The sequence below is a fragment of the Patagioenas fasciata genome, chromosome 26 (genome assembly GCF_037038585.1).
Source record: "Patagioenas fasciata isolate bPatFas1 chromosome 26, bPatFas1.hap1, whole genome shotgun sequence".
Lineage (NCBI taxonomy): Eukaryota > Metazoa > Chordata > Aves > Columbiformes > Columbidae > Patagioenas > Patagioenas fasciata.
In genome coordinates this window covers 6,539,386-6,559,876 of record NC_092545.1, presented here as the reverse complement: position 1 = coordinate 6,559,876, position 20,491 = coordinate 6,539,386, and the positions used below count along the sequence as shown (strand labels likewise).

The following is a 20,491-nucleotide window of genomic DNA, read 5'->3' as shown; positions in this document are numbered from 1 at the left end:
TCTGAACACCCAGCCCTTCACAGCCTGGGTTGCTCTGGCTCTGAACACCCAGCCCTTCATAGCCCGAGTTGCTCTGGCTCTGAACACCCGGCCCTTCACCACCTGGGTTGCTCTGGCTCTGAACACCCAGCCCTTCACGGCCCAGGTTGCTCTGCCTCTGAACACCCAGCACTGCAGCACCTGCAGACTGAGCCTGTGTCACCCCCAAGGGCCGAGAAACACCAACTGGTTAATAAACAAAGCCACAAGTACAGGAAGGTTCTTTTCTGAACAGTTACAAAGTTAAATAACATAAATATTAATGGAGAAATCCACAGATGATGCTGCACAGCACAGGGCGAGCAGAAGGTTCAAAGCTGAGCATGTGGTTTGTTGTTTTAATGAATGCTTTGTACTAAAGGACAAAATATAACGTTATCCAAATGCAGTGATTTGAACAAGATCATATAAGAGATTCCTATAGCACCCATGTCTTGCCCTAATTCTTGTTTACTCCTCTATCACTCATAAGGATACCTCAAGCCTCCACCTAGCTGAGATATTAACGACATGCATTCTTCGAGATCAAATAAATCAATATGCTGACAAGGCGTGTATTGGGGCTGGCACGTCAGAAATATTTCACATGGCAAACTGTTGAAAGTACTTACAAATAATCAAACAGCTTTACTCTCAGCAGGGTACCAGGAACAGAGAAAGAGAACTTGCGAGAGTCTAAGAAAGCAGGAGAAATACCATGCTTGCTTTTGGATGGAGGAATCAGGACACCAAAGCCCTCCCTGCTCCGTTAATGCTGCGTGAACTGAAGCAGAGCTGGCGGCAGCAAACCAGCACCGGTCCCCGAGCACAGCACCGGCGCTCGCTCCTGCACAGCTCCGAGCTGCTCTCCAGCCAGGACCTCGCTAACACGGACACGATTCTCAGATACACGAATGAAATCCCAGTGCGTTTGTAAGGAAACAAATGGGGCTCGTCTAGTTCGCACGAGGACGTTATTAAATGCAAGACAAAAGGTACAATCAGGATGCAAATAAATTGCACACCAGGCCTGTCTTCACCACTAGATTGATATCAGTATCAACAGAATTTGCTGGCTTTGCCTTTCTAAAACAAGTGTTACGTCTCCAAGAGCTCTGTTGACCAGAGGCTGGTTTGTCTGCTTGGTTCCTGGATGCAGAATAACACTTTAAACCGGCAGATCTCTAGGCTGCACGTTATCAGTGCTTTTCTATTTTAAAACAACTTAAAAACCCCAGCGATTTTCAGCCTAAAGGGAGACACTTGCCTCGCCAGCTCCCTGCCCACAGACCCACCCGTTTGCCGTTAGGTGGCTTAGCGGAGCATTTTATCACAGTAAAATCAGCAGCAATATGCAGTGGCTGCCGCCGCACAGCAAGCGCCAGACTCCTGGAGAAGGAAATTCCCTAACCAATGCCTATTGGCAACAAAATGTCCCCAGATCTACGACCACCATGTAACAGAGTTCTAGGCTTTCATATCGAGACACAAAAATACTGATGTCCATGTTTTAGAGATCTTTATCCAGATACATGCAACCCAAAATTAGTTACAATGCATCAAGGAGATAATGAATATTAGCAACTTTCTTACGATTTTCAAATTACCACAGTGTCTATGCAGTTTTTCCTGTAAAATAAAAGTCCAGAGCTACACATGTATGTTCATTCCCATAGATTTAAAATGCCGTGTAAAGGATATCTACAGTAACTTCATTTTTCTTTAAACCTCGTTCAGAATAGAACCCTGGAATACAATAGTGTCAGAGGCAGCTATTGGACGACCCCATACATCAAAGTCTTGCAGCTCAAAGGGTTAAACCGAGGTTAAGAGCTTAAACCAAAGCTACAAGTAAACACTGTGCAACATCCCAACTGGGGGACTGCAGCCACCTGACTGATACAACCGCACCGCTCCTCAGAACGACAGCAACACCCGTCTGCCCCAGCCTACAACTGGAAACCTCCTGCCTGGCAAACTGTAAGGAACAGTTGAAACACGTTCCTTAACAGCCCCAGCGGAGTCATCCCGCTCCGCACAACCCGCAGTGCGAGATTTCGGGTGGCACAGGGCCCGATCCTGACCGTACTCCACACGGTGCCAGAACCATAGGGCCATAATTTTGCCAGTGACACAAAAGCCTCTCAGATTTCCCCTCTGCTGGGCCAGTCGTTGGACTCGAACGAGAGGACACAGCAGATGAGGTGGCAAAAACGTTCCCAGGAGCTGTGGGAACATGTCACAACCCACCAGAGGGTGACATCCTGCCCAGAGACCAAACCCAGTGCAGCCTGTACACAGGTAGGTGGAAGCAGAGCCCCAGCAGGCAAAGAGACCCCTCAGAGGGACTGGTGTCCAGACACCCAGAGGAATCTCTCAGGATTTACCAAGGCTGATTACACTGCTTTGTCAAAATGAGCCATTTATAATGAACATACCAGTATAGACTCTAAACACAGAAACTGTTTTATCAACAGCAGGCACCTTCCTCCAAAAAGGACAACACGACACTAGAAACCCGCCCAGCCCTGCTTCCCAGGGCTTGCGATAGCTGGAGATGTCCAGCTACACCAGCCAGGGTGTGCGGGATGCAGGTGATGGGGAGCTGTTGACGTCCTTCGGCTATTTGCCCTAAAGAGATTACTTCACTCAAGTGGTTTACCAGGAAAAAAGTTGAATAAAAAAAGGATTCGGAGCATCTCAAATATCCACCTTACACGTACATAAAAAACACACAAGCCCGTGCATACGCACATCCCGCATCGGGCACTTGCTGTCTGACAGGCAGTTCCATCCTCACGGCCAGAAGGGGTCACCGAACCCCCCAAACCCCGCCAGTCACTGGGATTATCTCGGATATTTCCTGAAGGCGATGTCCAAGGGACCGGGGCACACGCTGGACTCCCATGGATGCCCGTGCCCTCCGCAGCCCGCCCCCATCCCGGGATCCGAACACCCGCACAACCGCGGTTCTCGCCCATCCCCGGCCCCGCAGCCCCTTCCCCCGGCCTCACGCTGTCCCGGCGGCGGCTCCGGCTCGGGGTTTGCGGGGGGTGTCCCCGGTGTCCCCCGTTCCCGCACAGCCGGTCCCGCGGAGCAACCGGTGGGACCCCCCACCCGCCACCCCCAAGCGCGAGCGCTCCCGCCGCGAAGTTGCGGGGCTGGGGCGCGGGTCCGCTCACCTCGCAGGGCAGCAGCCGTCCAGCTGCACAGCCCCAGCAGCACCAGCAGCAGCGGCCGCCGCTCCGGGCGCAGGGGGCAGCTGCTCCTCGCAGCCCCTCCGCCCATGCTGGCCCCCGCGCCTCCTGCTCCCCTCCGGCCGGTGCGAGGGGAAGGGACGCCGGTCTCCTCCCGGTCCCTCCGCGGTCGAGCTCAAGCTGAATAATTCGCCTTTTTTTGCTGGTTTTTTTTAGTTGGCTTGGTGCCTTTTTTTCCTTTCCTCCCCTTCTCCCGCCCTTTCTCTCTCCAGATGCGGGGGACGCTGCAGACAGGGGCTGCGCTGCGCTGCGCTCCGCTCTTGCGCACCGCTCCGCGCTCCGGCCGCCGCCGACTAACGCGCCCGCATCCCTAATGAGCCGCCCCTCCCCCACAGCCAATTAGGGGCGCGCTGGGCGGGCTCTGCGCCGGTACCGGGGGGAGCGGTACCGGGGGGAGCGGGACCAGGTGAGCGCCCCCGGCCCCGCCCCGAGCCCCCCGGGTCCCCCCGAACCCTTCGGCTCCAGCACCGGGCGAGCGAGAAACGGTGGAAAAACCTCCCCTGTAAGCCGAGGCTGCAGCACAACGCGGGGAACCCAGCGGGGCTGGACGTGGCCCCTCAGCTGCATTCATGGGGCTTCTCGACTTTCTGGAGCTTATTTTACCCTCTCAGCCTGATAAATGGAGATATTTGGGCACAAACCCCTTAAAAAAGCAAAGTAGTACTATTATAACAAGAACATACAACAACAGCCATCCCCCACACCCAAAGCAAACACATTTTGTGCCGTCTTTATCAATATTGCATGGGGCTGTGATCAAAAATTCTGTTTCTTGCCAGGAGTGTCACTGTTTCACGCTCCCTTCCCCCCATCTAATTGCATATCAATATTTTTATTATATATTTGCTTGGGATGCATAACACACATCTAAGCAAAGTATAAGGCCAAAAATTCATCAGCACGCTCAAGCGAAATTGCTGCTGTTCTATTCTGAAGAGATTTGTTCAGTAAGAAACTGGAAGACAAAGGCACCACCCAAAGAAAAGTTGCCAAAGGAGTAACTTTTGGTTGTGAAAAGGGTCTATTCCTAGCCAAGATATTACAGTGCCGCATCGGTGTGCTAAATACCCCCGAAATGCTGGATTTGTTCTCCATTTCCCTCTCTTTTGGAAAGAAACTCCATTTTCACCAGGTGCCAAGACCACAAGGGCTTATTCCCATCCATCTTCACACTTGGGAAACTGCACCAAGTTCACCCTACCCCAGCGTCACGCAACTGAAAGCCTGCACTTATCCCAAGTTTAAGGGGCCCTGGTTACCAGTTATAAAAAGTGTTGAAATCCCTGACTGCTAAATTCTGGAGAAGTGCAGTAGGACTGGTTACACACACTTAGCAGCAAGGCCTGTGACTCGGCCCTCCTGCAGGCGCCTTGGTGCTGTTTGCAGGAGGAAACAAATAATTAAAGCAAAAGGAATTTGTAAACAGAATTTTAAGAGGAAAAAAAAAATCAATATCTGAGAACAGCACATCAGAAGATCTCTTATTCCCTTTCTATCATGAGTTTGCTGGACTTCAGCTCACAATGAAGAACAGAGCTACAAAGGCAGAGAGCAAATACATGAAAAATACATATTTTTCAACAGCCTTTTAGGTCAAACATCAAGGACCAGCGCGGGGAAGATACACAAGAAAGGTTTTACATGTCAGAACATCTAGCATGCGCCTTTAAAGTCCTAGCACGTCAGCAACACAGCCCTATTTTCTAGTCCATACATCCAGCCGCTTTTGCTTCAAGCCCAAGTAATTATCTATTTTTGCCTATGTCACTGAATCAGTGCTTGGTGCTTTTGATAAAAATATCAAGTTCTCAGTTTATAAAGCAATTATGATGGGGAAGGAGAGAGCGAAAGGAGAAAAAAGGGCAACAGCTGGTAACTTCAATCAGTGCACTTGGAAACATAAATAAGCACAGTGTTCCACAAAGATCCAATCTCGGGGTGGAAGGAGAAGCAGTTAGAAGCAGTTTGGGAGCTGGTGGGATGCAGCTGATGCATTCCTGCAGCTGATGCATTCCTGCAGCATTGGTGCCCAGCGAGCACACACAGCACCTCACCGAAACAGAGCTCCGCAAGCGCTGGGGCCAGCCTGTGCGCCCCCGTCCCTGCGATGGGCTGGAACAAGAGAATCACCGGGAAAGCAAGAGCCTGCAGTTGTGTCAGTGTGAGCAAGAATGAAAGATGAGTCCAATCCAGCCAAAGAGAATCTATGGCGTTAACAGAGGAAAAATGGAAAACAAATAATGCAGAAGGTGAAAATGCTACAAGGAAGATGCTCGTTCCTCTCTAGCACTTCAAGGGTTAAACTTTACCATGAGCAATATTCATTTTCTGAGCGAGTCCATGTTCCACATCTGGGATTCTAGATCTCCTAGAATGTGAAAGCCTAAAAAAGGACACTGAACAGAAATCAAACGGGACAACCAAACAGAACCGAAGCAGTTTTCTTGAATACACTGATCACAGCAGCCACGTGCCCGGACAGCAGAAAGTGCCGAAGGGACGGACAGACAGAACCCGTAACCCAGAGTCTGCAGCCTCTGCTCTGCCACCGCTGCTACTTCTGAGCACATCTCTGCACCTCAGGCTACACCTTGCGCGGCGCCACCGAGCTGGTTGCTAAAGACATTTCTACAGTCTTCAACCACATTGACTTATTCAACATGCAGCGCTTTACAAAGCAAAGCTGAGTTTGCAAAGGCACTTTCAGTCTTTCTTCAGACGTGCAACATAAACACTTGCAGCCAGGTGATTATGTGTTGTCTCTTAGTTGATGCACGACCTTGGAGAAACCCACCTGTGATGTGCAATAAACCAGAATTGCCATCACCTGTGTGCCAGCTAATAAGCTGGGGAGGGTCATTGTGACAAGAGGGCTGCTTCATTTTGCAGCTCCTGCAAATGAAAACACACCCTACACTTGTGCTCTGGGTCATTACTGAAGCCTAACTCCATCCTGGCCTATTTTTAGTTGTGGAGGTCTTTATCACAGTCATATTTATACATATTTTATAAAGCAATCCCAGAGGACACAAGAGCAGGGCTCAAAAGGAATTAGCCAAATTCATGGGCAATAAGCACCTCAGTGAATATTAAAACCAATCTATTGTATGAGCAACCTCCACGCAGCTCAGGAAGGACCCGTACACCAGTGGCTGGAGACGGGAGTGTGAAAAGTCCACTGACGTGGACTCAGAACCCGGTCACAGGGCAGAGCAGCGTTCCGTCTGACCAAACCCATTCGTATGCACCGCAGAGAGCCGGCAGATGTGCGCAGCATCCCACAAGACATCATGAATATGCACAAACAGCTGAAATTCAGCCTGTTCTTCCTTTGCCCTCAAGCTTATGAAAGTCTATAGCTGCCTCTCTGCTATTCTACAGGGCTCTCTCCATAAAACATACAGAGACGGGTTAGTGAGGAGCTTGGGATCGCCTGGCAGTTAAAGAACCCGGTCCCTCATCCCTCCCCCTTCCAAGACTGAGCTCTGCCAGGCCCACAGGCAAAAGCAATGGCCAGATAGCGGTTCTGGCAACCACGACTCCACCTCTGCCATGAGCTTTGCCTCCAAAGCTCTTGCTGAGCACGGGACGCCTGGTTTGCAACCCCCGTTTTCACCTCGTGATTGCTGAACATTCTGCAGGTGGAGACAGCAGCTTCAAGGTGAGGATCTGGTGTTTCCACAACTTATAACGTAGATTATTAAAAAATAAATACCAAAGAAAAGTTTCAGCATTTTCTTCTCTTCTTGTGCAATGTCCCTCAATCCTCTGTATAAGATCCGATTTCAGGGTTGAATTTCCTTTAGAACTGGGTCTGTATGTCTATAAGATTTTGTAAAAATCTTACAGAATATTAGGATCTACTAACCCAAGTACAATAAAAAATATTTAGCAGCAAGACACAATACTGGATGCAGGCACATCCCTAACAGACCGAGTTGCCATAGCGTCTGCTGTATCATTATTAAAACATAACATATACAGATGCAATTAGCGATCCGGTCGCAGCCTGCGTATGAGCCTCTGTGAATACTTTCACTTTGGGTTGTGTTTCGGTCTCTTCAGCACCATTCTAGGAACTGAGAACACAAGGACCAGAGCCCCCTCATTGTGCAGTTTGGGTCCCAGCTCTGTAATTCCCGTGCGCCGTTGCTCATGCTGATGTGCAGCTCTGCGTTAGGACACCTAGTGGCTGAACAATTTCCTGTACATGCACACATATCTGAATGTATTATTTAGATTTCCTGTCAGAAAGCTCCTATCTACTTCTCTAAAGCTCAGTAAGACTGGAGAGCATCCCAGGATTCCTGCACTGTTCTGCTGTGCAGTACAACCCCTCGCAGCTGGACAGGGTTCGTGGCAGCGAACACAAAGGGAGTGACAGCTGCAGATGGCACTTTCTGCTTTATCTTCCACCAGGACATCACAGCAGCACATTTATCCCCCATCCCTAATCTAAGTCTTACTCTTCGCAATGTACATAACTCTCCTTAGCTTTAGTTTAGAAAGATTTTTCCTTAGTCTACACTTTAGTAACTCGAAATGAGATGGTATTGCTCTCAAGCTTTGTGTTGTCTGTGTTTCCATGTTCATAAAAAAAACTATATAAACCCTTTTATTCCAAAGGATAAACTTGAGCCTCCTCAGTGATGGAAAAACCCCACACCTTAATAAAAAAGCCCATGATGTTTCTTTAAGCAATTCTATCCCACTTGCTTTACAGCGAAGTCACCATTTGAGCTGTCACAAGCCATCATTTCTGAGGAGTTAAAATCTGTATTGTCTGTAGATGGATTAATCCAAGATGAAATACAGTACAACTATTTGCGTTTTCCTGTTTACTCATTCCAAACATTGACAGACACCACAGAGCGAAGTTAACCTGATAAAAAGTGAGATGCTGGAGTGGTTGGCTTTGCATTCCAATAGGAAAATGTGGATTAACATGCCAAGTGGGTGACGAACGTTTGAACTTCGCTAATCAATTTTAAAAATCATAAGACCCAGGCATTTAGAAAATGTCATAATCTTAATACCTAATTCACTCCTTGATTTGTAATTTGGAGAAATCAGCTGCACTTGAAATTTCACCTGCAGCATTTTCTTCAGCTGGGCAAAGAAGAATTCCCAGTTCAGCATTCATTATTATTTTATTTCCGTGTCCCTTTAGGTTTCTCCACATCAATTGGTGCCCCGACCCCACCGACACTGCTGGCACATCCAGGCATTTGTGCAGTGGCTGCAGCCGCGTTCCAGGCCAAGGGATCCATCCTGGCTTGGATCTTCCTGCCTCAGCTTCGACTTGGGATGGGAGGACAAGAAATGGATAATGCAAGAGTGAAGTGTGCATGGGGTGGGTTAGAAGGGGGTGGTCAGTAGGTCAGAGAGGTTCTCCTGCCCCTCTGCTCTGCCCTGGGGAGACCACACCTGGAATATTGTGTCCAGTTGTGGCCCCTCAGCTCCAGAAGGACAGGGAACTGCTGGAGAGAGTCCAGCGCAGCCACCAAGATGCTGAAGGGAGTGGAGCATCTCCCGTGTGAGGAAAGGCTGAGGGAGCTGGGGCTCTGGAGCTGGAGAAGAGGAGACTGAGGGGGGACTCATTCATGGGGATCAATATGGAAAGGGGGAGTGTCAGGAGGATGGAGCCAGGCTCTTCTCGGTGACAACCAATGGTAGGACAAGGGGTAATGGGTTCAAACTGGAACACAGGAGGTTCCACTTAAATATGAGAAGAAACTTCTTCTCAGTGAGGGTGTCAGAGCCTGGCCCAGGCTGCCCAGGGAGGCTGTGGAGTCTCCTTCTCTGCAGACATTCAAACCCGCCTGGACCCCTTCCTGTGGAACCTCAGCTGGGTGTTCCTGCTCCATGGGGGGATTGCACTGGATGAGCTTTCCAGGGCCCTTCCAACCCCTCACATTCTGGGATTCTGTGAAAAGCAGCAGCAGGACAGCAGACAAGCAATTCAGTAGCTCAGCGATTTGTGATTTGTGGTTAAGAAAAAAGGTTACACATTCAAGCAGTAAGAAACCAAGAGGTTCTTCAGAACGTGGCAGACGTGGCTGTGCAGCTCGGAGCTGGCGGGGCCGCTGCCGTCTGTGCGGTCACAGGGCAGGGGCCACCAACACGGGCACGGCCGCTGCTGGTCGCCAGCACAGAAAATCAAGTGACACGTCTGGTTATTGCAGTCGCAGTCAGGGGCAGTGTTGTTCTCAGAAGGCTATTACTGAGTAAGTTCAGAACCTTCTCATCAAGCGGGAAGTTACTGCCGTCATTTCCATCCAGACTCACACAGGACTGAGCAGCAGAACTGACTCAGACCTTTCCCTGGCTGAGAGACAGTGCCTGTGTGTGATTCCAGTCCCGAAGTGCAGATGGGGAGAATCACAGGGGAGAAGACAATAGAAACACATGAAAGAAGCTTCTAATTGAAGAGCTGAACCTCGTCCTCACTCCTCCCCTCCCAAAAAAGCCAAACACAAACAATAACCACACAACAGGAAAAAAAAACCACACACACACACAACCAAATGACAACAAAACCACCACCAACACAAACAAACCCAGACTGAAAAGCTCAGAAAATCGGTTTATGGAAGCTGGCAAGATCAGCTCGCTGGGGAGATAAGAGGCTGGTGCTCCAGAGCGGGGCTAACGGGACAATCCGAGGTGTGGCCTGGGCTGCTTGGGGACGATGCTGAAACAGGCACCAGGCATTTCAATCGCAAACGTGTTTGGCTTGATCAGGGACACTTCCCCCTTTGATTTGCTGAATGCGTTGGGCTGATGGCAGAGCTGCTGTCTCCCCTTTTTGCAACCAGTGCACTGAAGCCTCACAGCGAGTCAAGAGAAATAAGAGATAATTTTTACCCTAATTAAATATAATTTTGCCAGGGCTGGAAATATGGAGGTGTCATATTATTAAGTTACCTAATTGTGCCTTTGAAATGGTCGCATAATAATGACTTTTCAATAACAAGAGGGAAACAGGGAGGTGAACTCTTTGCTTCACTCTTTTCATTTTAATCTCCAGTGCAAAAGCAGAGGGCATCCACCTAGTAACTACCGCACTGAATCATTCATAATTAGTCACACATCGTGAAGTGCAACTGTTTGATGATCTCAGGTGTGAAAGACAAGCAGTAGTTGGATAGTTCCTTAACTATTAAAACATCATTTCAGCTACAAGGCAGAGACACAATAAAAGTCCACTTCAGTTCAAGTGATACCATTTTCTGGCAAGTGTTGGTTTACGTGTATCAATCAAGGACCGAACAGCTTGCTAAGCTGCTCTCCCCATTTCATGGGATTAGAAGGTAAAGAACGCAGTTACTGACAGCTCCCACCATTCTCGCTAACCCCTTCCCACCCGGTGCTGCTGGGTTGTGTCCCCAGCTGGGACACAACCCTGGTCCCGTGTGCCAGGAGCAGCCCTTACACACACGAGATGCACAACTTCCTGGTTGTAGTGGAAAGAGAAGATACCGATGCACTGTAAGAAACAGCCACGGTAGCTTCGAGCGTGGTGCCGCTCCCAGCTGGGACTAAACTGTCACTTACACCCGCAAAGCCACGCGCATCGTCAGGCGCCGCAGGTCTGTGGACGGGAGCCCACGATCCCGGCTCCGTGCAGCAGAGGGAAGCAGCCAGCGCTGTAACGCTGACCAGCCTGTCACGCACTAAAGACTTAATTATGTTCTCAAACAAAGTACAATGAACTCTGTCATAAGGAATCACACAGGAGACCACCAAGTCAGCAGCTCGGCGGAAGTGGCCCTTCCACGAAAGATGAAGCAGAATTTGCTCTGGCTTTGGGGAAAACTTACTGAGCTCTGAAAAGGAAGAACTGGAATGCAGGGGTTTTTTTGCTTTACTTATCAAGACCTGACCTCATGTGCTGCTGTTTTACCAGGAAAACTTACCCAAAATACAAAAATTTCCTCTAATATGGAAAGTATCTTAAGGATTTACAATTACAGATGCTTTAGTAAATGAAAATACAACCCCACAGGGTCAAGTGTTGGCAGATAGACAAAGCAGGAAATATTTCGTTTACAACGTATTTGTAGTATTTAAGAACACCCATTTTATGTTACCTCTGCACAGGAACTAAGCATTGCATAAAACTCACCTTTGGTGGGATCTGGACTCTTTTCTCCCATAGTTCAGTTATTTGTCATTGCAAAACAAACCCCAGAAGAACTGAATGCATTTAATCACACACAATCCTCTCCCTTTTATAGCAGGCAATGGAGCCTCCAGAAGTGGTCCTGACAAGTGCGTTACAACTCCCAAACCAGTAACAAAAACAATTATGACAACGAAGATTGTATTTCAACCCAGATGAAAGACAATTCAGCTCTCCTGCTCCCACCCCACGTTTTGAAGGATGCTTCCAGGTCAAACATTCCCTCAAAACTCACTGACAAATTATCCAGGGTCATCACTGGTATTTATTTTAGTCCTTGTTATAATAAATTAAAGGCAGAAAGACTGCTATGGCACTAGAGTGGGCTGCAGGAGGATGGAGGCTTCGGGACAGCTCGACTCGCTGCTCCAGGCTCCATCTCCTCTCATTCTCGCACAGCACCATGTGTCCAAAGCGTGGTGCGATTGGGTCCGGCACCACCTCTCGCTTGGCATCGTTCCTGCAAAGCGAGGCTCTGACACCCGGATTCTTCTGCTCGGAGAATCCGGGTGTGACCGTAACGAAAGACCAGAGAATGGGATAATTGGACCGTATCAATTCACATGTGAATTTTCATTGCAAAAGATGCAACACAACAAAACCGAGGGCACATACTGAAGAACACCATTTTGAGCAGTGTAGTGCTTACCACGGAGCTTTGGCTCCAGCCAGGGCATTAGTGCTCTGAGTTTCTTTATGGCTCCATGCACAAGCAGCTGAACCAGACAATTCCTTGATCATGCTATAAAGAAGATTGGTGAGGAAGGGAGGCAGAAGAAGACAGGTCAGGTAACTATAATTATGAAGTTATTAGAAGCAGACATGAAACGATAAAAGCTTAAAAGTACATTGCTTTGAGAGAGATTTTTTACTTTCCTCACCACTTAGGATAAAATAATGTTAAATAAAGGCTGTCCCAAGCTAAACCTAAAGGTTAAAGGATAGTAATTACTGATTATTTAAAGGGTAGATGTAATGAACTAAGATAAAGAGACGTGTCACGTTTCTAAGCCAGATACCGTATTTTCAGCTGGGAATGTGGCTCTGGCCAAGTGTGAGCAGGGGCTGCACTTGGACCAGCAGTGAATCGGGGCTCACAATGAAGCTCTGGCAGTAGCAGACAGTGCACAGCGCTCACTCGCAGCACTTCGTGCTCTCTGGATCCGAACACAGGTGGGTTTGCATAGGAACTTCGTATTTCACGTGCAGTTCTACACACACGCACCAATACTTCACTAAATCCAGTTCTGCGGAGTAACACATAAACCCGATTCTTCCAGTGCTGTGTAAGTGAAATCTGCACTGCAAGTGACACGACCTTGGTATGAAAAAAGTTAAAACCAATCAAATTATTGTGTATTACATTATATCCCCAAAGCAGAGCGTCACATCAGGCTTTTAGAACATGATACTCAGCAAGGGAATAAAATCTATAATTCAGGAAAAGAACTACATGGAGTTATTTTCTTTAACCTCTGATTTCAAAGCCAATAATGACAGGATACAAAACACTTTCATTTAGCTTTTAAAAGCTACAAAATACGTACAAAGGAATAAAACAAAGCAAGAAAATCACTAAGATTAATAAAAAAAAATTCTTCTCTTCTCGGGTTTCTATTTCATTTCAATGATTAAAAAGTACGAACTTTATCAGCCTTGCTGAGTAAAAGTAATTATTTTCCCTTAAGTCAGCTGATTTCTGTTGCCTTTTCACCCATTGTCATCTCTTGTTATTTAGGACATCACATAACCAGCCTTGATTGTGTTATGGTGTTAGGAGAATGAAATTCCCATTTAGAAGATGCTTAGTACTGAAAATCCTTCAGTGTATCAACTGGCTGCAAGGCAGATGCTGCTTTGATGTGTTGCTGTGTCACAGCTGCTCCTTCAAAGACCGCAAACTTCCCGAAGTGAGCAAGGGCTGCATTCAGTTTCCAGCTTTGAACAGTTAGTGGAACACTAACGGGCTGGGGAGCAGGAACACGGGGCTGGGGAGCAGGAACGAGGGGCTGGGGAGGAGGAACAAGGGGCTGGGGAGGAGGAACACGGGGCTGGGGAGCAGGAACGAGGGGCTGGGGAGGAGGAACAAGGGGCTGGGGAGCAGGACCAGGGGCTGGGGAGCAGGACCAGGGGCTGGGGAGCAGGAACAAGGGGCTGGGGAGCAGGACCAGGGGCTGGGGAGCAGGAACAAGGGGCTGGGGAGCAGGAACAAGGGGCTGGGGAGCAGGACCAGGGGCTGGGGAGTGCTGGAGCTGGCACACAGGCAGGGGAGGTGATGCTCTGCGTATGGCACATTTTTGATAGCCAGCCTTTTGCTATAGATAGGACAGGACTCGCTACCCCTTGCCTGATTTCTCTGCAGCAAGCATCAAATAGCACAAAGATAAGGAATCTTCACCCAGCCGGGGGTTGCTATTGATCTGTGGATTCTGATATGTGAACTTTAAAGGAGCTGGAGCTTTGACTCTGCATGGGGCACATCAGAGTGTGTTCAGAGAGCTGCCGAAGCCTCCCGTGTGCCCGAGCACTCAGTGCCAGCACAAATCTGATGTAGAGCATTCAAGAACTAGCTTCAAGTTACACCTTTGCTTGTGCAGTGTGCACTGTACAGTGCACAGAATGTGTCTTTCCTCCCATCCCTGCCTGCCCCCGTTTTTTTCAGAGCCAGGCCACTGTAGTCTTTCATCATTTCTGAATTTCAAAGTTGATGAACTGTGAGTAGACGCTGCTGCTCGTGTTTTCCAACCAGCCCACTACCTTACAACTGCTGCTTCCAACACGTTTCTTCGTGACAGCATGCACGGGCTGGAACCAAACCACCCACCACCCCGCCCGAGCACAGAAAATGCTGCACCCCAGCTAAGAAACAGCCCTAGTCTTGCAGGGAACTGCAATAATCTCATATTTCACATCACAAGAGCTGAGGCTGCCCTCACTAATGACTGAAAGAAAGGTGCAAACCCCGCCACTTCAGTTCTGGCCCATCTGGGGATCCACCAGCAAAGTCCACAGTTCTGTGTGCCCCACGGCCAGCTTAGCTCAGAACCTTCCAGAGTGGTAACTCCAGGCAATAGATGATTAATATGTCAGCAAAACAGTTCTCTACCTTCCCTCTCAGAGCAGATGAAAGACATTTATTACCCTGTCCCTTTCCAGCCTGATGTTACAGAGATGCCAGACTCGGGGATCTAACCTCAGCTGTCCCATATTGTCATTTTAATTAAAGCCATATCCTGTAAAATACTATATGCTGCCGAAGCCCTGATAAGATCCTATTATCAGAAAGGAGCAAATTTGTGATGCTATCTGGGCCAGCCCATGATTACCTGCCAGAACAAAAGGAATGTTATTAAACAAACTCTGGGAGATCACTGGGGGAGGATAGAATGAAAACCGTGCTCCAGCAAAAGCCCTATCTGTCCGGGGTCACGGCTGCACAGTCCCGCGCGGTGCCCGGAGCACGGAGAGAAGAGGAGCTGCTGCCTCCTGGTTTACTGCGGGAAGTTTTGTTCCTTTCCTGCAATTGGAGGAACACCAACTGCAATATCAATTCACTCCTGAGAGATGATCACATTCTTAAGTACATTTTCAAAGGCCTCATTAAAAGCCAATGTGACTATATTTGCTTTTCTAAATACAGCCATTACTTTTTAGGACGCACAGAAGAATGGGTTGCAAGGTGTCTCTTGCCTTTAAGGTTTAATGATCTCCCGTGGAACAAAAGCAGTGGGAGGGGATTGCCACTGCACTTTCTTTGCCTTGACTTCATTATTTCACTGCTCTGACTCAGCCAAATAACATGTGAGACCTCTTGAGACGGATCCTGGTCGTTGTGCACCCAGAACAAGCACCCAGCACCTCCAGACAAGGCACAGAGCTGTGTCACAGCCCCACGTTCACTCTTGGGACACAGAGCTGTGTCACAGCCCCACGTTCACTCTTGGGGCACAGAGCTGTGTCACAGCCCCACGTTCACTCTTGGGACACAGAGCTGTGTCACAGCCCCACGTTCACTCTTGGGACACAGAGCTGTGTCACAGCCCCACGTTCACTCTTGGGGCACAGAGCTGTGTCACAGCCCCACGTTCACTCTTGGGGCACAGAGCTGTGTCACAGCCCCACGTTCACTCTTGGGGCACAGAGCTGTGTCACAGCCCCACGTTCACTCTTGGGACACAGAGCTGTGTCACAGCCCCACGTTCACTCTTGGGGCACAGAGCTGTGTCACAGCCCCACGTTCACTCTTGGGGCACAGAGCTGTGTCACAGCCCCACGTTCACTCTTGGGTCACAGAGCTGTGTCACAGCCCCACGTTCACTCTTGGGTCACAGAGCTGTGTCACAGCCCCACGTTCACTCTTGGGACACAGAGCTGTGTCACAGCCCCACGTTCACTCTTGGGGCACAGAGCTGTGTCACAGCCCCACGTTCACTCTTGGGGCACAGAGCTGTGTCACAGCCCCACGTTCACTCTCGGGGTACATGAGGGATTAATTCAGACCCCAAATAAGTTTTAAACTGAAGCTGTAAGAGAATACAGTTTCCTGGTCAAACGTTGGATTCGAGGCATCAGTAGCTTCTCTAAAATGCATTGTTTTATCTCAAAAAAAATCATGAAAGAAAAGTCACTGAAGGGAGCTGGCAGCTGATAAAAAGGATATAAAGAATAAACTAAAGAACAGTAGCAGGTGTGTTACATAAATTCATCAGAACTTAATGAATTGGTCTTTTAAAATAGTTTTATCTTCCTCATCCATATGTATTTTGATAGGATAAGAAATACAGCTACAATTTAAAAGGGGTGCCGGTTCTATTTGATGTGTTTTCATATTTCATTCTGATTGTAGCCAAAGCCCGAAGCCGAGTGAAGTCTCCCACGGTCGATGCCCGGTCGATTTGCACTGAAGCAGCCCCTTCTATTGATGCAGAGGGGGATGCGCAAAACGCGTCAGGATGGGACCAAACGCAACTTGCGCCTGAAAGCAACGTCTCGAGCGTCTCACAGAACTGAGGTCCTGTGGTTGAGTTTAAACTGGATCGCACTGGAACACTAAGCCTGGCTTTGACGAGCGGAACCGGGGCTGCTTCGCCCACCGGACCCGTGCTGGGTTCCCTGCTAACACCCTGGCGTTTTCCAAAGTTTGTGGAAATACAAACCAGCTTCAAAATAACAAACCCTGAAAGTGCTGTTGCTCCCTTGCTGCTGACCTTGCCAGCCCTATAGGTGAGGCAGCAAGAGGGCCTTTTTGAACCCATATAATCCTGATGGTGAGAACCATTCCAAAGCAGCCTTCCGAGCGCCCGGTGCCTCCGGGTGGTTCAACGATGCAAGGCTGCTTCTGCATTTTACGCAGGAATATTTGTACACAGGAGTTTTGGGGAGCATTTGTTCTCTATGCCACGTCTGAGAAGCAAAGATCTATTACAATGACCCAATTCTGCTTGCAGAGATGCGGTCATTACTAAAATAAGCTTGTGAGGAGCTGCAGAAGCCTCGCAGTTCTATTTTACTTAAATTGTGTGCCATTCTTCCTAAAATTGATTTTGATCTAAATAGATTTTTTGTTCACAGAGTCTTGGCTCTGCTATCTTTCCATTCACTGATATATGATGCTATTTGACCGATTTAACCTTTGCTTCTATGTGATCTAAGCAGTGCATGCTTTCCAGTATCTGTCTTCCAGTCATTAAAGTTCTCCTTCCACATGTGGGTCTTTCCTGCAATATTTGGCTCCAAGTGCCATATACACAACTCTAGTTGATCCATTTTTGCACCCTGGTTCCCATCACTAGCGCAGCAGCATTTTGTTCTTAATGATTCAGGCAGAGAAGACAGAAAAAAAGTCTTAACATTAACTTGCAATACTTGCATTTTGCAGACACTTCTTGTTTCCAAATCGCCTCAAAATGTATGTAACACGATTTGCAAGTCGGGGCAGCTGAGTCGCAGCCAGAGGTGGCTGCAGAAGCTCCCTGGTGGCGCCGTGCTTGGCTGTGGCAGCATCACCATCCACATTCCATTGCAACTCAACACATTAATTGCTGGTTCCGGCGATTTCTTACAGTAATACTTCGTTTCTTTTGCCCTCACCCTGAAATTTATATCAGAGAGAAAATATAAACGAGCCAAAGAAAAGATATTTTCTCAGTTTTTCTTGTGCTGCTCCTAAATAATACTTAGTTTTATTTGATACAAATATTGAAACTGAATTTCTGATGGAGAAACACTTTACATTTCAACCAGCTCTAAACACACCTCATGTCAAAGTCTTAATATCTGCCCAATATCATTTCTGCATATTAAACTTCAGCTGCTCTGGAAAGGTGAAAATTCTGCTTGTGCTCAGCTCTAAAAACACAAATCACCTTTAATTTAGAAGAATTTTTAAGAAAATACGCGACTGCCTCAAACAAAAGAAAGATAAAATGCAATTGCATACATTATAATCAGCCAGGATATGCAGAATAAAATCTCCTCTTTCAAGAAGCACCAGGGGACCTGAGCAGCTTTCACCATCTGCTTTTGCTGTTGCAGTTGGCAGCTGGTTCAGAAAGCTGAGATGAGGGTTTACACGTGGATCTGTACCAACACCTACAGAGAACCGTGTCTGAAAGGATGGAAATAACGAGTTAACAGAGAGAAAAAGGCAAGATGATGTTTCTTCTGCTGAGTCCAGGGCAGAGATGCCCACGAGGCAGCGACTCCTTCCAGCCGGGGTCTCACGTTCCTATGGGACGGCTCACCCGTGAAGCTGACGCTTCCTATCCCTGGAACGTGGTGTCACCAGCACAAACCAGCAGTAAAACCAGCAGCTCGACAAGGACAACCTGCCTGCTCCGCTCTGAAAACACCGGCACTTCTTTCCTCCCACACCGGAGCCTGCAAAGCTCCTCTTCGCATGGGTTCCTCGGGTGAAATGCAGATGAGAGAGCACCGGACCCACCATGGTAAGCCTGGGAGATAATCACCCACTGCAAGGACCAGAAGCAGCCCAGATAATTCAAAACTACTTACCAATCCCGCTATGCAAAATAAATAAATAAAGCATAAGCTGCTCCAATTCATTACTGTTTATTCATCCTTCGAGTGCACTACACACAGCTGTTAAATGGCCAATAAATTCTTCCCCGTGCAGCGAGCAGCCCTCGGATTCCAAAGGACGCGCCTTGGCAACTTCTTTGGCAACACCTTCTGCTGAGTGTTCTGCACAGAGGGACAGACGGACGGCTGCTTCGGGCTGAGCTCGCGGTGCAATTCACCCCGTCTCCTTCTTCCAGGAAAGGTGGGTACCAGGCATTTTAAAGCATCCGGGGGAGCTACTATGGAGTAGTTAGAAACTACAGAAAACTTGCTATTGCCTTGACAGTCCTTTATGCGAAGAAACGTGAAGGCCCATAGGCCTTCTATGTGACTGTAAGTGCTCTTGTTTAAATATATCTGTAATATTACATATCAGGATCGGTTTAATAAGCATACCCAACATGTCATTGCGAGACTGGTTATTCACACAAAGCACACTTGAATGCAATTTTTAGGATATATTGGCTTCCTCTCGTGAAGACATTTCAGACTAGCAGCAGTTCGTTCGGACATAGTCAAAGCAACAATAAGAACCGATACAGAATCTGCCTTAAGGATAAGAAAAGCAATTAACCGCCCGCATTGCATCATAAGCCAAGGCAATGAGTTTACTACAAACAGGAGTGTGGCTGAATTTCTGGAGAGGTCCCTTAGATTCCTCATTTCCTCAGGCAGGAATGGAGATTCTCACCCAGCACAGCTTCCTCAGCTCTCCAGACTGAGCTCAACCGCACAGGAGATGAAAGGCAAAGGACAAACTGCTTTGGGAAGCAGGTACCCCTGTTTTCGCTCTTTGTGCAGATATCCTGATACACGATATCCAAAGATTAGAAGTTAGATGCCATCGAGTGAACATTTTCTTTAATAGATTTATAAACGAACTTTCTGGCAGTGGCTCAGAAGAGACTCTGCCTATCAGCGACTGGAGGCTTCTAATTTTGTTTACCTAGACATGGATGCGGGCTGGCTTTTAATTGCCTTTTATGCTTTTTTCCTTGGGTCTGTCTGGTTTAAGATTTTAATGAACATTAGAGGCCCACCACAACACAAGATACTGAACGTACCAAAACAACTGACACAGCTGCTTGCAAAATATCTGCATAAACGAAGTCTAATTATGTCTAAAATGGCAAGCCCATAGGAGCAGAAAAGCAGAGAGACTGATTAACAATGCTAAACAACATCAACAGCCAAGATCTAGAAAACATGGGTCAGACAAAACTGCATAGTTGCACTTGATCTTATTACCACCACGATCAAGAGTCCAGAAGCAGGAACAGATGTTCCAAAGAAATATCGATTTTATCCACTGATTTACACAAAACCCCCTCCGGAGGGCAATTCTGCAGCTCGGGCTCTCTGCACCCGTTGGATATTTAGTGAAGGAGATGACATCCAATTTTCATGAATGCTAAGGCATCTCTTAATACGAATAGCTGAACTGAAGAGGGTGTGAGGGTTTTAAGAGCAAACCAGAGACCTCTGTCCTGTCCACAGAATAAATGATGTTTCATTTAAGAGGTTTAAATGGAAGCGTAAGCCCTTTGCTAGCCCTGGCTCCTCGGCCAGCGAAGGGAGCAGGAACACGGAGCAGGGCTGAACGCGGCGCTGGGAACCACAGGAGGCTCCACCGCTTGCTGTGGAACTAAACACTGGTTTCTCATTGCAGTGCAACACTGACAAACAAAACCACCAACCGTTTCAGACAATGGAAACCTGCTATCAAAGCCAGGCTAATGCAACTCAAGAGTAACTGCCATGATATTTGTCAATCCAACTTTCCAAAGCTCTGCATTTCAGGTAGAATTAGTATAACGTTATTGCCAAGGTCTGAAAATCACGGTTCCCTAATAAACTAAAACTTCAGAATTCCATAATCCATTTAGATTGAGTTGAAGGATAGAAGAAAGTGAACTAGCTGAACGTCATTAAGGAGAGGGACAGGAAATCA

The 20,491-nt window shown here is 47.9% G+C and overlaps 1 protein-coding gene across 3 annotated transcripts in view; it reads right to left on the bottom strand.

Moving 5' to 3' along the window:
• The window catches only part of UNC5D (unc-5 netrin receptor D), a 207,374-nt gene that overhangs the window by 72,758 nt on the left and 114,125 nt on the right, over positions 1 to 20,491 (bottom strand). For 2 of the 3 annotated variants that reach the window (XM_065856725.2, XM_065856726.2), the window contains exon 1: positions 3,201 to 3,570. The exons of the other annotated variant lie outside the window; for it this stretch is intronic. In XM_065856725.2, coding sequence (XP_065712797.1) covers positions 3,201 to 3,306 — 106 coding nt within the window. In that variant the 5' untranslated portion in view covers positions 3,307 to 3,570. Of the gene's footprint in view, positions 1 to 3,200; positions 3,571 to 20,491 lie in introns of those variants that run through there. 3 annotated transcript variants of the gene reach the window in all.